The following is a 15501-nucleotide window of genomic DNA, read 5'->3' as shown; positions in this document are numbered from 1 at the left end:
ATAATTACTTGTGCCTTATGTCTCATTTCCTTGTGGCTTAGATGTATAAGGATTCCTTGATGAGTATTTCCTCTCTACTTACACTCCTTTCTCCAGCTGCAAGCCAGTGAGATTTACAAAGACGTCTCTATCTAGTTCAAGGGTGGAATTCGTGGAAAAGAAAACTAACCATCCCAGTATATACTGTTCCCAATAGCTGAACTCATTTGTAGATGAAGGAGCTTCGAAACCCCCAAATCATATATTGCCTATTGTTGAGACACTTGGGTGTATTTATCTGCTACCATTCACCCACTCCCATTTGACTCCCTCCTAGTCTTCTGCTCAATCAACAAACCTGATAACTTTGCTTGGACTCAGCTTCAAGTTCTTTTCTCTGGTAGATGGCAAACACCTGGATGCACCTGAGTAGAGGCCCCAAGACTTAATGGGGACTCCCAGGGCCACTCTGCCAGCAAAGTCGATTTATACCTTTTGTTGCTGTTAACATTTCAGCCTGTAGGTCTTAAGAGCCATACATAAATGCTGCATGAACCCAACCAAGCCACCTTTAATTCTTTTTTTTTTGGGGGGGGGCAGGTACTTGAATGCAGAAGGAGACACAATGTGAAACACGGAGAATGAGGATGGTTTGATTGGTATGGAACTATCTGATAGAATTTTTCCTCATCCTGGTAGCCAGCTGTTCCTAGTCTCTCACTTTCTCATTATCTGGCCTTAGGTGACTCACTTAAGACTCTTAATTTTCAGCTTCTAACCTATAAACCCAGAGTTTACAGCAGCAACATCAAAGGTTGTGGCTGACATGACAACAAGGGAAGCAAGAGATACAGTGCACAGCATGGAGAAAATGCTCAACTGTAGCACTTTTCAAATCCTATCTTTCCCACGATGCAGCCCTTTGTGACTTACCCCTTGTAAGACTTGAAAGCTGTCGTTGTTAGGTGGCGGGTCTTGATCTGGGTCAACACCAACTCTAAATGTCACCAGAGAAGAAGACAAAGAGAAAAACAGAAAGCATTAGCCTGGCCCATGGCAGCCTTGCTTGCTTAGACAGCAAATATCTTCCCAAAGCAGAAGGAGTGGTTAGCTTCAAGGAGAGAAACGCCATCATGCAGAAGTCAGGTCTACACCACAGCAATCCCAATGAGTCTGGTGTTATAAGTACTCATGCACTCAGCAAGGCCTCTGGGAAATAATACTGGAGCTTTCCATCTCCCTTCCTGTAACAAGTAGTCCCCATTACTAAAGCATGGATTCCCTCCTGCTTGGCTGCTTCCTCACTTCTGCCCTGAACTGCTTTGATGCCCACACTATTTTGTTATGAAATTAATCAGCTATACAAAGAGGCCTGGGAGGAGTCTGTAGTAAACACCTACATAGCTACCAGGAGATTCTACCATTAATAGTGACTATAGCTTCTTTAGTGCCATCTTCCCATTTCTCCATCCCACAGCTTATTTCATGATACATTTCTCCTAACTTTTTATGTCTACGTGTGTGTGCTTGCATGCACACATCTGCATATGCCTGCACCTGTGCTTGCTTATATGTGCTTGTGTGTGTGTGCGTGTGCGTGTGCGTGTGTGTGTGTGTGTGTAGGCCAGGGGGCAAACTCAGGTGTCATTCTTCAGAAGCCATCCACCTTCTTTTTTGAGACTGAGATTCTTATTTGGCCTAAAGATCACCAAGTAGGTTATGCTGGCTGGCCAGCAAGCCCAAGAGATCTGCCTATCTCCCCAGTGCTGGGCTTATAAACATGCACCACCATATCTAGCTTCTGGTATAGGTTCTGGAGGTTAAAGTCGGGTCTTCGTGCTTACACGGCAAACGCGCCACTGACAGCCATCTCCCCAGCCTACCTCCCACTGACTTCTTTAGTATGCATTATGGTGGAATCTCTCCTTTACCAAACTCAAGTGAGGTTTCTTTGAATCATCTTCCCAACTAGGACCTAATTTTTGCCCTTCTTCCCTTTGCAATAACAAGTTTTATCAAGAATCTTCCTAAGTTGGTTTAGCCAGAACCTTCAATATCTGATCCCCATGCTATCTCTCAAGTGATATCTGATCTCCATGGTCTGCCTTTAGCAAGAATACCCCCTTACCTCTGGTACTTCCTCTTGGTAAGTTTCATGCGTAAATTCCCTATCTCTTTCTTCCACTGCAAAGCCGCACCACAGTAGACTCTGTCAGTCATAGGGTCCTCACTAAAGCCTGCCTTGCATTTTTAACAAGTATCACATTTGTTGTGGTACTTGACCAGTATCATTAACCGGAGTCCTCGTATAATTTTAGTCCTCGTATTCCCACACCTACCTTATCAAAGTTGAGCAGAGAACTCACATATTTGAGAGAACTTCTACGTTTGAGAGCAACTGAAGATAATAGAAAAATACCAAGTGACGAATATTCACTTAAATTCCTGAGACACACTAGGAGAGTTGTCCTAGCTTTGCCCTATGCTACCCATTGTTGCATGAATCTGTTAATTGATTATATCCCTATCTTCCCCATTCTGAGACAGAGAATCATGATACAAATAAGATAGACAACATGGATGGAAGTGAAAATAGACACCAGGAAAATCCTGTACTCTTTTCAATCTTCCATCATAAAATGTAATGGAGCGTCAAACTAGCAGATCAGGCCATTATAAGCTTGAAGAGGGATGCTTTCTGGTCCAGTACAAGGATGTCACAGTCCAGCAAGCAGAAACTGGACTGAACATACAAAGCCCCAAGTGCAAATTTATTTTTCTTCTTCTTCCTCCCCATCACCTGTAACACCTGGGATCTTTCTAGAGAAAAGAGACTGCACAGAACTGAAAAAATAATTTTAAAAAACCACAGATACATTCAGATTCTCAAAGCCAACTTCTATTTTTGTCCTGTCTCAAGCTTGTTGGCCACTTGTCCAAGGTGTGTACCCCTGGGAAGTGGGACAGAAGAAAAGGAAGCAACTACTTCATTTTGTATTGGAGGCAAAGTTTTAGCCACAAGATGAATGCACATATTTGCATCCAGGGCCAGGCAGTGTTCTAGACACTTGATAAAAACCCTATACTGGACCTGGCACCAGATTCTTCACTGCGGGCCTGGAACCAGATGGTTATTTGCACTGAATTCGATGGACTTTGCTGCATGCTATTTGCTAGAGGCTATTTCCAAGCATAGAATTCTGGCATCTGGGACCTTGCAACCAGACCTTAGTAAAGTCTAGTTGTTTGAACAGCAAATCTCAGAGACCTAGATTTTGATATGAACATCATCCACCTCAGGAGCTCAAAGGTTGCCCCAAAAGTCACCGAAGATCCTTAGGGCACACAAAGAACCTAATGTATAAAAATGGCTGGAGGCAAGATTACATCCAGAACCTTTAGCTGTTCTTCAACTCTCACCTGTTTTACAGCCCCTTAATACACACTGCATACAGAAACCTACTCTAAAAGGTGTTCTATAAGTTATCTATGGTGGCATCTCTAAGGCCAGTGGAATTCACTATTAGATCTTATGAAGCAGCACAAAATTACTTTGTACCAGACAAAGCTACTGAAAGTGAGCTGCTGGGTGCAGACTCAGAGGAGCAGTATCTCTCAGAATGGCAAGGTGGTGTGGCTGTCCTCAACCAGGCCACAGAAAGGCTGCTAAAGAGCATGGGGGCAATCAAGAGTATGGTACTTCGGATCTGCCACTAAGACTCCCTGCTGTCTGCACTGAGAATCGTGACAGAAGTTTGTTTCTGAGATGGCCGCTGTATCAGTACATGTAAAGCAAACTGACTTTATATCAGCCTAGACAGAATAGGAGGCCCACAGGAAACACTGTACTATCACGAGGAAAATAAAAATGAACTGGAATAAGAACAGCCAAAGGAAATTCAGCTCTAATCCTAGAATCTTTACTATTTAACTATTTAACAAAAGCATTTTGGTTTGTGGACACAGAGTAGCCTATATAGCCTTGGCTGGTCTGGAATTTACTGTGTATACCATGTTCTGAACTTGTGGTGATCCTCCTGCCTCTGCCACCCAAGTTCTTGCAAAATTTTAAATTCATTATGTTTTAAAAGAACTATTCAAACTTGCTAAGGTTGATCTATTTTCACGCAAAGCACCGAAACACCAATGGGGCTCATCCATTTGCTTTAGGTCCATGTGGCTGGGCCAGAATTCCAAACAGCCTAAAATACTGCATTCAAAACATTTTATGGTGAACTCAGGAAAATAGAATCATCTTGACCACAAACTCATGATGCTCACAATTTGTTATGAGAGTCTAAGTCTGTACTATATGAAAGACCTTTCTGGAATGTGCTCTACCTGCACTGTCTAGTTATAGCACCTGCTGGCCACATGTGGTCACTGAGCACTTGGGATGTAGTTATTATGAATGAAGAGCTACATTTTACACCTTAGCTTTAACTAATTAAAACTTTAAATAACCATATATAGACAGTGAAAGTGTCGATTCTAGAGTAAACCCTGATTCCAGCCAGGTTTTCATATTGTCAACACCTTTTTCTTCTTTCTGATTTGTCAGATTCCTGTTAGGGTCCTGTAGGGACACAACTTTAAATCCACACATTAAGTACAACTCTCTTGAACTGAATACCTAGACAATGAAGAGATCCCTTATTCATCAGGATGTAAAATATATCTCTAAACCCTCTAACAATCTTTACATGGACCATTCATTATCTTAGAAAAATGAAAGAAGTGGGAGAATTAGAAAGTCTGCATGTTCTGTCTTCAGTGTAATCATTAGTGACTGATTTCATTGCTGGCTCATTGGGAAACTGGCTAGTCATGTGGGAGCCAAAGATCACCATACTAATAACTTTTTAAGTGAATAAATAAAAATGGCACTGCGACACTAGAGAGAACTGGGGTCAGTATTTTAAGCTAGCTAAGTGATCAAATGGACTATCAGTAATAAATGGACATCTTGACAACACGTGCTACCTAGAAGGATGCAACAAGAAACTTGTAACAACACTTTTACAAGATTTTTTGACAAAAAAGATTGTTTGCCTCTGGTCATAATGAAATATCAGAAAAATCCTAATTATAGACATTGTGTTAAATAACTATGCTGAATACTTAAAAGATCAATGCTTATGAGAGACCATGAAAGGGGGTGAAGAATGGAAAGAGAGTAAAGAGACATGCAAATAAGCATGAAAAAGCAATAAGCATTGGATCCTGTGTGTGTAAAATGCATGTTACTCTTCTCAGGTGTGATTACATAGGAGACTGGCCTCTAGAAGTATTTAATAGTGGACTCAGGACACCTGATTCTAAAGTGAAGAAGAAAGTGACAGATGTTAGTTAATCGCTGAGTGCAAGTTAGTACCTGGGTATTTATTGTTCCATTCTGTCCTTTTGGGGGTAATTTTAAATCACAGTCAAGAATATGTAATTATACCTTTGGTAAAGATGTTTCGAAAACACATTATCCTATTTTCCTATTTCTAACTACTCATTATTTAATACTGACAATGTATAAGCTCCTATTATTTCAGGGTCTGTAAACCACAAATTAAAAAGATTGATAACACGGGGTACTAGACTTGATCATCACAGGCAATGGACAAATAAAGATTTTCATAATTATGCAAGACTTTCTTTTTGAAACTTTCAGCAATGTTTTTGCTAAAAGTCTCTTTCTTCTAAAAGTATGCAGAAAGTCTGGGGTTGACGCACGATACGGTTAATGACGTCTAAATAAGCGACACAGCCATGTTCAGGTCAGTTTTTGTCACTCCCTGGGGACGTGAAGCTCTGGAGACAGTCCTACTCAACCCCTGCTTTCCTTACTTGTGCCAATCTTCTGTGTGGATGGTCTAATCTTTACTGGGGCCACTTGCTATCAACCATATGACTGAGATGCACAGAGCCTAAGGGAACTGCTTGGCCCCTCCCAGACTGACTCAAGAGTTCCCATAGAGGTACCAACTACTGATATAAGGCCCTGAGGTAGGAGATTCAAGAAAGGATATACATAGCTGCTTTCCAGCTTGCTATGGCTTTATAAATGACCACGCAGAAAACAGACAGGGGCCATGAACATGAAGGCTATTCTGTAATGTTTTTCCATTTGAGGCTATTTATTTTAGAGTGAATTTAATAATTACTTTTCTGGCATTTGGAAGGGCCCTTGGAACATTCCCCAAGGATGACACACAGTATGCTAGGATTCCTATAAAGGGCTCCACCCTTGAGGCAGAGGCCAGAACCAAACTGGTCCCTATGAACCAGTTTGCAACAGGCCAGTACATTTGGAGTGATGCTAAACAGCAAGAAACAACAGATATAGGCTTTTGGTTGCAGACTCAGAGCCCCATAAGACATAGCTTTCTCAAATTCCTGGCTTGGGCAACTGTTTATAATGTATTTATTTCCTGATTGTTACAACATCTGGGATGTTACAGAAACCTGGAGAGCATTTGGATACAGCTAGGTGGAGCTCTACAACAGACACAGCAGTCTTTTCTTCCAGAATGAACTGAATTGTCCTTAGTTTCATTAAGACTGAGACAAATGTGGAAATTCCATACCAAATGAGACCATGAAGAAGTCAAATGGATGTATATTGTTCTGGAATGGACAAATATTCCAAAGTTAATCATTTTCATTCTAGAACAATAACTTGTCTACTGTAATGAATGAAATGCCATGAAACCTCAGAAAGAGTAGACACATTTTATTTTAGGCAATACTTTTTTGAGTAGTGCTAGGGATTAAATCCTGGGCCTCAAGTACATCTAAGCATGGATTTTACTACTGATACATACCTCCGACATCAATAATTTCAAAGCATATGAATAACCGAGGTTCTGGATAATTTGAGGAAAACGAGACGTGAGTCTTCATATAAATCTCAAACATCAGATTACAACCTGAATTATCTTGAGTCTGAAGTGTGATAACTTAATACTAGCAGAAAAGACCCTATCCCTTGAAGGTAGGACACTTCAGTAGTTCCTCTGCAACTCCAGTATTTTTAGTATGTCTGTACTCAAACCCAGTATAATATTTCAATAGTGCCATGAATTTCAGGCATGCCATTTCAGCAGTATATCTGGGCTATATCCCAAGACCCACACCCCACTTATAGATATTCCTTCCCTCACTCTGTCTTCAATAAACAAACTATTTTTACACGATCTGAATTCTAGATGATTTTGTATTGAATGCATCTACAGATCAGGCTAGGAAGAAAGCCTATCACGTGGAGATTCAGAAAGGCAAGAATGACTGGTAGTTTTTACTTTGTTCCTACATCTGCACTCTTAAACACTATGGATTCACACACAATTGGATGTAAGACCAAGAAACAAACTGTGTTAGTGGAAACTTCATCCTTTTGTTTATTTTTGGTTGGTTGGTTGGTTGGTTTTGCTTGGTTTGGTTTCTCGAGGCAGGGTTTCTTTGTGTAGCCTTGGCTGCCCTGGACTCGCTTTGTAGACCAGGCTGACCTCTATTGAACTCACAGAAGTTCACCTGCCTCTGTCTCCCAAAGTGCTGGGATTACGGGCATGTGCCACTGTGCCCAGCTTTGTTTGTTTGTTTGTTTTTATCACTTTTTTTTATTAAAAACCAATGTTCTTCATGTCATCTGAGCCATCATTAGAAAGTATAGATACACAAACACATACTTTAATATACACAGCACTGGCATTTAATTAAAATCATGTGAGTTATGCTCTAGTCAAGGCTGAAATATGAAAATTCTAGTTCTCTATATTAGTTACAAGCCTGACTTACTATGTCAGAAGCAGGATTTTCTGGGGAAAGTATAGGTGGCTCTGAAAATGAACTGACCCTTAACACTAAGCTCAGATGTACCAAAAGAAGACATTAATTCAGGCTTTGGGGTTAAAAACACTTAGTCTAAAATGTGGCAGGAAAACACGTAATCCCAATAACATTGACACGCCAATCAGCACGGAGGAAGGACAGAAAGAATTATTAGAATGGATTTCCCTGTTGCCCATGGGGTGAGGATTGTTGCACTCAGGAAGGAAAAAGCAAACAGCATAAAGAGGAATCATTTGAGTTAGACAGAAGAGAAAAGCAAAGCCCAGTGGATTATTTTCTGAGTAGACTCCGTGTCACCTGAAGTACTGGCAGCGGTGCCTGCTCTGGTCCTCTTCGGAGAGCTCCTCCACACCAACTCTGGGCAGCAGAAGAAGGAAATGTGAATGTGATGGGACAACACAGATACTGGGATCTCTGGCATCTGACCTGGACTACGCCATGAAGATGGGCTATCTCACATTCAACAGAAATCCAATCCCTTTTTGCTCAGTACTGGGAATGGAACCCAAAGTCTTTAAAAGACGATGTAAGTGACAACCATGGAGTTGCATAGTAAGCTTTCCCTGTCCTCATTCTCTAAAACCCAAGGGACAGAGAGGCTGCTAAATGTAAAGCAACAATGGTAAGCGCTGGATCAAATGAGGAACAATTGAGAATGATGTGAAGTCTCTCAAAATGGAATATAATAAAAGAATATGAATAAGTGTACAGTATATAAATGAATCAACAGAAATGTCTGGAGTTCATCTGTTTCATAAAGCAGTGTATGTCCATAAAACACCAGAAAATTGTTAATAAACAATAAACATATATTTAGAGTATGTGTGTATTTTATAGCTAGTTAGCAGAAAAAAACAAAACAAAACCCACTATATCACAGAAAAAATACTTAGAAGACAAAGATGGCCATTTTTTTCTAGATAAGCAAAACACATTGTCCACAGCTTCAATCTGAAGACCAGGAATCCAACCCTAACTCTTCTCATTCCTTTGAGATCTCTAGCTTGATATAGCCTTTCACTTTCCTTAATGCTTTCTGGATTATTCGGACAACATTGAGCTACAACATTGCAAACTCAGCACTACGGACATTTGAATCCACAATAATTCTCGGTGGGCGAGCCATTCCCCTGTGTACGACGAGGTGTTCAGTAACATCCTTGCCTTCTACTTACAGGATGCTAAGAGCAACAACCCCACCTGCTCCAGGATGTAGATATTTTTTGGTTTAAAAAAAAAAACAGTTGTTTTTCATTAAAAAGACCTTCTGGTGTTCATAGATGTCTCCTGGGTTAAAAAAAAAATCACCTTTAGTCAAGAACACTACACTAAATCATGTACTCTCAGTGGGGTAATGTCATCACTATGAGTGTGAACACTGGTTCTTGTACAACATATACAAAAAACAACTCCCTAAAACACACACTGGATAAGTTTGAAGCCATCCAAAACATTATAAAATATAAAGAGATATATCTGATCTCTGCTGTTAAAATTTCATTGCAATTAGTTGGAAAAATTAAAAAATACTGTGATAGACAATATTCAAATTCTCACTATATTGAATCCCTTGAAAAATGCAAGAGACTCCTCATAAGGTGATACTTTCAATTAGCTACATGGTCAGAATGAGCCGTAAAAAACATACTCTCTAAATTATAGCATATTGAAAAACAAACAAATAACAGAAAAACAAACCAGCATTTCCTTAATGTATGATTCATTGTTGCTTGAGTGGTTGTAATAATAATATTAATAACCAGATAATATGACAGCCAAAATTTATTAAGTGAGTACCATGTATCAGACAGAATATTTAATGAGAAAATGTTTTTGGAGGGCTCTGGAGACAGTGGTGACACTGGCAATAGAAACCAGGGCCTTGCACATGCTAGGCAAGCATTCTGCCACAGAGCTGCACCCCACACCTCCCAGGACAAGACTTCTTCATCATGTTTACTTATAATCACATTTTATCACTGCACTGTGATTGTCACTTTTTAATTGGTGAGAAAGCTGAGAGCAAAATGACTGGCCCATAGTCACAAAGGTGGAAATGATAGCACAATTCCAACATAGATCTGTAGATTCAGGGACCCCAATTCTTCCTACTAAGATACGAATTCTGAGTATAATGTTGCATCTTTTAAAAAATCAAGTCCAAACACTATTACGTAGAGAGTCCAGGATTTCTTCTCATCTTTATTCTTCATGCTATCTTGAAGAGAATGTTACCATAATTTCTCAGTCTAATGAGATTAATAGTAGAGTGTTCTTAATTGCCCTTGAATGATTGTGTTACTTCTCTGTGGGGTGCAAAAGGTACTTGTTCATTTGGCTACCTGGATGTGTGTCCTTCCATTGCCTCCCTAGCCAGTTGTCACTCTCACTTCATGAGTGTCCTCCAAGAGAACAGTCATCATGCCACCACAATGTGTTTGGGATACATAGAATGCTCATCTGTTGAAATAATTCTGTAACCTTTCTAAGATATCAAAGTTATGTACTTTGTAAATAACAACACTTACTCAAGAGACTAAAAAAATATACAGTTTGTATATTAATAAAAATATTGAGCATTTCCCATTACATTTTAAAATATCAGTCACAGGGCAATAATTTAAAAAATATATAACTTGGGCTTATAGACATAAGTGACCTGGCTTTGGAATTTTAGTTATATTCATATTTTTCTTCAAAACCAGACATGAAGTTAGCCATCACAGCTAGCCAGGCATGATGATACATACCTATAATCCTAGCATTCTGGAGGCAGAGACAGATGGATCTCTGTGAGTTTGAGGCCAGCCTGGTTTACAGAGTGAGTTCTAGGACAGACAGAGCTATGTAGAGAGGCATTGTCTCAAAAACAAAACAAAAAAAGAAAAGAAAGTAATGAATGAATGACAGCTAACCTCTAGTTATTTACAGTAGAACTCTAAGACCTGCCTTGGTCCTACTTCTGAGCAGCTACCTAACCACTCATCAGCAGCTGAAGAAATAAGGAACAAGGAAGAAAGTAAGCCTTGATCCTAGTGAGCTCACAGGGTTCAAAATACCATAATGAATATCAGGGGATTTCTGAGTAAATTTAAAATAACAACTGGGTTACAGAAACTACTTGAGGTCACTAAGTAACATCAGAAGCCTCGAGCCAAGAAAAACCAATCACTCTCATTACCTTAGTTTGGAAAGAACTTCTTTTGATGCAATTTCTCTAAATGTCAGTGACTATACTTAAATAACCATTATGGATACTCATCTAGAAAAATACAATGAGCTGGAACCATATATGTATTTTTCAACAATAGTAAATGTTGCTTTACTTGGTGTCTAGGTAGAGAACTGTGGGGAAAAAAATAAGGATAGAAATAAAATACAGGAACAGAAATCAGTAAAATGAAAATCAGACAAATGGTATAGCAAAATAAATGGAATAAACAGGTAATTTAAAAACAACAACAAATGCTTATATAAAAACCTAACATCTTGGCACAGTGGCTCGTGCCTTTAATCCCAGCACTGGATAGAGGCAGAAGGTTCTCTGTGAGCTCTATGTCAGCCAAGGTTGCATAATGAGACCTTATGTCAAAAAATAAATGATCAAAAAAAACCCCAAAAAACCAAAAAAAAAAAAAAAAACCAAAAACTCCTAATAACTCCCTAGCACGTCTAACAAAAAGGAGGCAAAACATACACATTATTATTAGTGACATGTAAAAAAAATAGTGAAACAGTAGATATCACTGTAGACCCCAGAAACATCTAAAGAGCAATTGGGGAATACTATGTCTTAGAGTTACTATTGCTGTAATAAAAACTCCATGACCAAAAGGCAAGTTGGAGAAGAAAGGGTTTATTCAGCTTACAACTCCACATTACTGTCATCACTAAAAGAAGCCAGGACAGGAATTCTAACAGAGCAGGAGACAGGAGCTGATGCAGATGCCATGGAGGATGCTGCTTACTAGTTTGCTTCCCATGGCTTACTCAGCCTGCTTTCTTATGGAACCCAGGACCACTAGCTCAGGGATGGAACAATTAGCTGGACCCTCTCACATCAGACACTAATTAAGAAAATCTAACACCCTCACATAGGCATAGACAAAACACCAATGAACATTTTTTAAAAATTTCTTACAGCCAGATCTTATAGAAGCATTTTCTCTACTGAGGCTCCCTCCTCTCTGATGACTCTAGCTTGTATAAATTTGACATAAAACCAGCCAGTGTACTATGAATAACATTAAGTTGACAATGTAGACCAAACTAATCAGTTTCATAAACTACCATAGTTCACTCAATATGAAATATGTAATCTGAACAGCTTCATAAATTGCATAGTTTAAAGAAGTCTGAAAAAGAAGTCTTCAGACCTAGATGGTTCCACTGGAGAGTTCTACCAAAAAGTAAAAGAAAATAACTAACACCAAGTAAAAAGAAGAGACGAGAACATATCCCAATTCATATTGCCCTGATACTAACCAGAAAAAAATGCAGTGGAAAAAAAAAAGTAAATACAAACCATACCTGGGTGAGCACAGAAAAACTATTAAGCAAGCATTTGTTCATAGAGTTAAGCAGTATTAAAATAATATGCCATTTCAGAAAAGCTAGACTGGTGCAGAATTTGATAATTGATCAATCCACCAGAGTAGAGAATTAAACAAGGAAAAAGCACATGAGCATACCAACTGTTGCCAAAAAGAGGCCCAGTAAGATGGCTCAGTGGGTAAAGGTACTTCTTGCCAAGCCTGATGACCTGAGTTCCATCCCTAAGACACACATGATAGAAAAAAAGAACTGACTCCCCCAAAAAACTGTCACCTGGCCTCCACATGTGTACAATGGTATGTATGCCCTTTCTCCAAATAAATAAAATATGACTTAAAAAAGAAACTAAACTAAACATAAGATAGAAATTAAAGAAACTAAACTAAACATAAGATAGAAATTTATTCAATCTGATGATGAATAGCTACAAAAACCTTATAAGCTACTATGACACCCAATGACAAAAGGTAATATATCTCTCTTAATGTTAGGAGCTGGGTGAAGATGCCCATTAATGGTAGTTTTATAAAACATAGGACTGGAAGCCAGCTAGAGCAATAACACATGAAAAGAAAGCCAAAGGCACATTGATTGAAAAGAATGAAACAAACTATTTCACTTTGCATAATTACGCAGCTAATCCAGAAAATTTTCTCTACGTAGAAAATCCCAAAGACTATAAACACAGACATCAAAAATATCTCCTAGAACCAAAAAAGAAATTCAGCAAGGTGATAGGATATAAATCTAATAAAACTTGCATAGGATTTGTATGCTAAAAATGACAAAATACAAATATAAAGAAACCAAAGGAGGTTAAAATAAATGTTGGGAGACATACTATATTCATAAATTGGAGGACACAACATGATGAAGATGTTAATATTCCCAAAAGATAATATGTAAAATACAGTTCCTCTGGAAAGCACAGTAAGATTTTGTTTACTTTTTTCTTTATTTGATTTTTTTTAAGGCAGAGTTCCTTTATATCTCCTAGGCTGGCCTTGAATTCCTGCCTCACCCTCCTGATTACTGGAATTACAAGCATGCCTGGCTACAGAAAGATTTTTACTTTAGATCTAAACAAACTTATTCTAAAATTTATATGCAATAAAACTAGAACATCTTTGATCTTGAAAAAAGTGGGAATAATCTGTCTCCTTGATGCCAAGGCATATTGTGCAATGGTAGTCATCTTTTTTTGTAAAGTCAGACACATTAATCAATGAACCACAACAGAAAATTGATCCTCAGGGACACAGACAACTTATTTCTGACTAATGAACAAAAGTACTTCAATGGAATAGCACAGTCTTTATTTTACCATACTGGAACAACTAAACAAATAAGACACAACCTTATATCTCATACAAACATGAACCAAGAACTCTGCTCATAGACTTAAATGTAAGCCATAAAACTAAAAGTGTTTAAGGACGTAGCAAAAAAGAAAGTTTCAAGAGGGCTTGATGAATTCTTTGGGCATGGCACCAAATATATGACCCACAAAGGACATTACAATTCTTCAACATTATGACTCCTGCTCTATAAAAGACTCTACCAAGAAGACTTCAAGATAAGCTACAAGAAAGTGAGAAAAAAAAAACTTACAAACCATGCTATCTTACAAAACACTAGTACCTAGAACAAAAATATTTTAAAATTCAACAACAATAACAAATACACCAAAAATAAAGCAAACAAAATAATTGAACAGACAGCCATGAGCAAAAATATGTGAGGGATACATAAGCACATGAAGAGATATTCAACATCATTAGCCACAAAAAGAGATACAGATTAAGACCAGGATGAGCTAGCACTACACGCCTATTACAACAGATAGAGAGTGAGTACTGAGGATAGCAGGGAACCAGAGCCTCACACACCAATGGTGCCAATTTAAATGGCATAGCCACTCTAGGAAACTCTTTGGCAGTTCCTTCAAAAACCATTTACTCTCTATGTATTACCCAGTGTTTGGCTGTGAGTCTCAGCATCTGTTTCACACCACTGCTGAGTGGAGCCTCTCAGAGGACAGCTATGCTAGGCTCCTGTCTGCAAGCATAGCAGAGTATTGTTAATAGTGTCAAGGGTTCTCTCCCATGGGGTGGGTCTTGTGTTGGGCCAGGCATTGGTTGGACATTCCCCCAAATTCTGCTCTATTATATCCCTGCACATTTGTAGGCAAGGTGAATTTTGGGTCCAAGTTTTTGTGAGTTGGTGTTTCCTTCCCTCTACTAGGAGACTTGCCTAGTTAGAGGTTGTCCTCTTCAGTCTCTATGGGCTGGGCTACTAGGAGTCTCTGCTAGATTTCCCCTCATATCCTCCCAGGAGCCTACCCTGACTTAGGTCTCCAGCTTGTCACAGAGATGCCCCAGCCCACAGTTTCTCTTTTCTCTGCAGACCTTTTGTCCTCCCGCCCCTGCTCTCCTCAGGTCAGATCTGCACCTTTCTATCTCTGCACTCTCTCTCCTACCTTGTTCTCTCTCTTCAACCACTACCTCTGTCTTTTCTATTTCCCTTTCTGAGTGCTATTTGAGCACATTCCCTTGGGTCCTCCTTGTTGCTTATCTTCTTTAGGTCTGTGTAGTGTGCTTATCCTATACTGTGTGGTTAAAATTCACTTGTAAGTGACTACATACCATGTGTGTCTTTCTGGTACTGGGTTACCTCACTCAGGATGATCTTTTCTAGTTCCATCCATTAGCCTGCAAATTTCATGATGTCTTTGTTTTTAATAGATGAGTAGCATTGTGTAAATATAGAAAAGTAGGAGAGGAAAGAGAAAAGGACCTGGGGGTGACAGGAACTCCACGTGAAGACCAACAAAGTCAACTAACCAGGGCCCAGAGGGGGCTTATAGAGTCTGAAGCACCAACCAAGGACCATGCATGGGCTGGACCTAGGCCTCCTCTACAGATATAGCCAACGGGCAGCGCAGGCTTCATGTGGATCCTCTAGCAAGGGGAGCTGGGTCAATCTCTGATATAGACTCTGATGCCAACTTTTTGATGACTTCTCCCTGACAGGACTGCCTTGCCAGGTCGCAGGAGAAGAAAACACTCTCAGTCCTCATGTGATTTGGTGAGCTTGGGTGGATGGGAAGGGGCTCTCCTTTTCTGA

The 15501-nt window shown here is 39.3% G+C and overlaps 1 protein-coding gene across 1 annotated transcript in view; it reads right to left on the bottom strand.

The window, feature by feature from the left end:
* Slc9a7 (solute carrier family 9 member A7) overlaps positions 1-15501 on the bottom strand; it is a 151176-nt gene that overhangs the window by 23266 nt on the left and 112409 nt on the right. The window contains exon 13 of the mRNA XM_051142420.1: positions 913-976. Coding sequence (XP_050998377.1) covers positions 913-976 — 64 coding nt within the window. The remainder of the gene's footprint in view (positions 1-912; positions 977-15501) is intronic.

Source organism: Acomys russatus, chromosome X, assembly GCF_903995435.1.
Source record: "Acomys russatus chromosome X, mAcoRus1.1, whole genome shotgun sequence".
Classification (NCBI taxonomy): Eukaryota; Metazoa; Chordata; class Mammalia; order Rodentia; family Muridae; genus Acomys; species Acomys russatus.
This window is presented reverse-complemented; position numbering and strand designations above follow the sequence as displayed.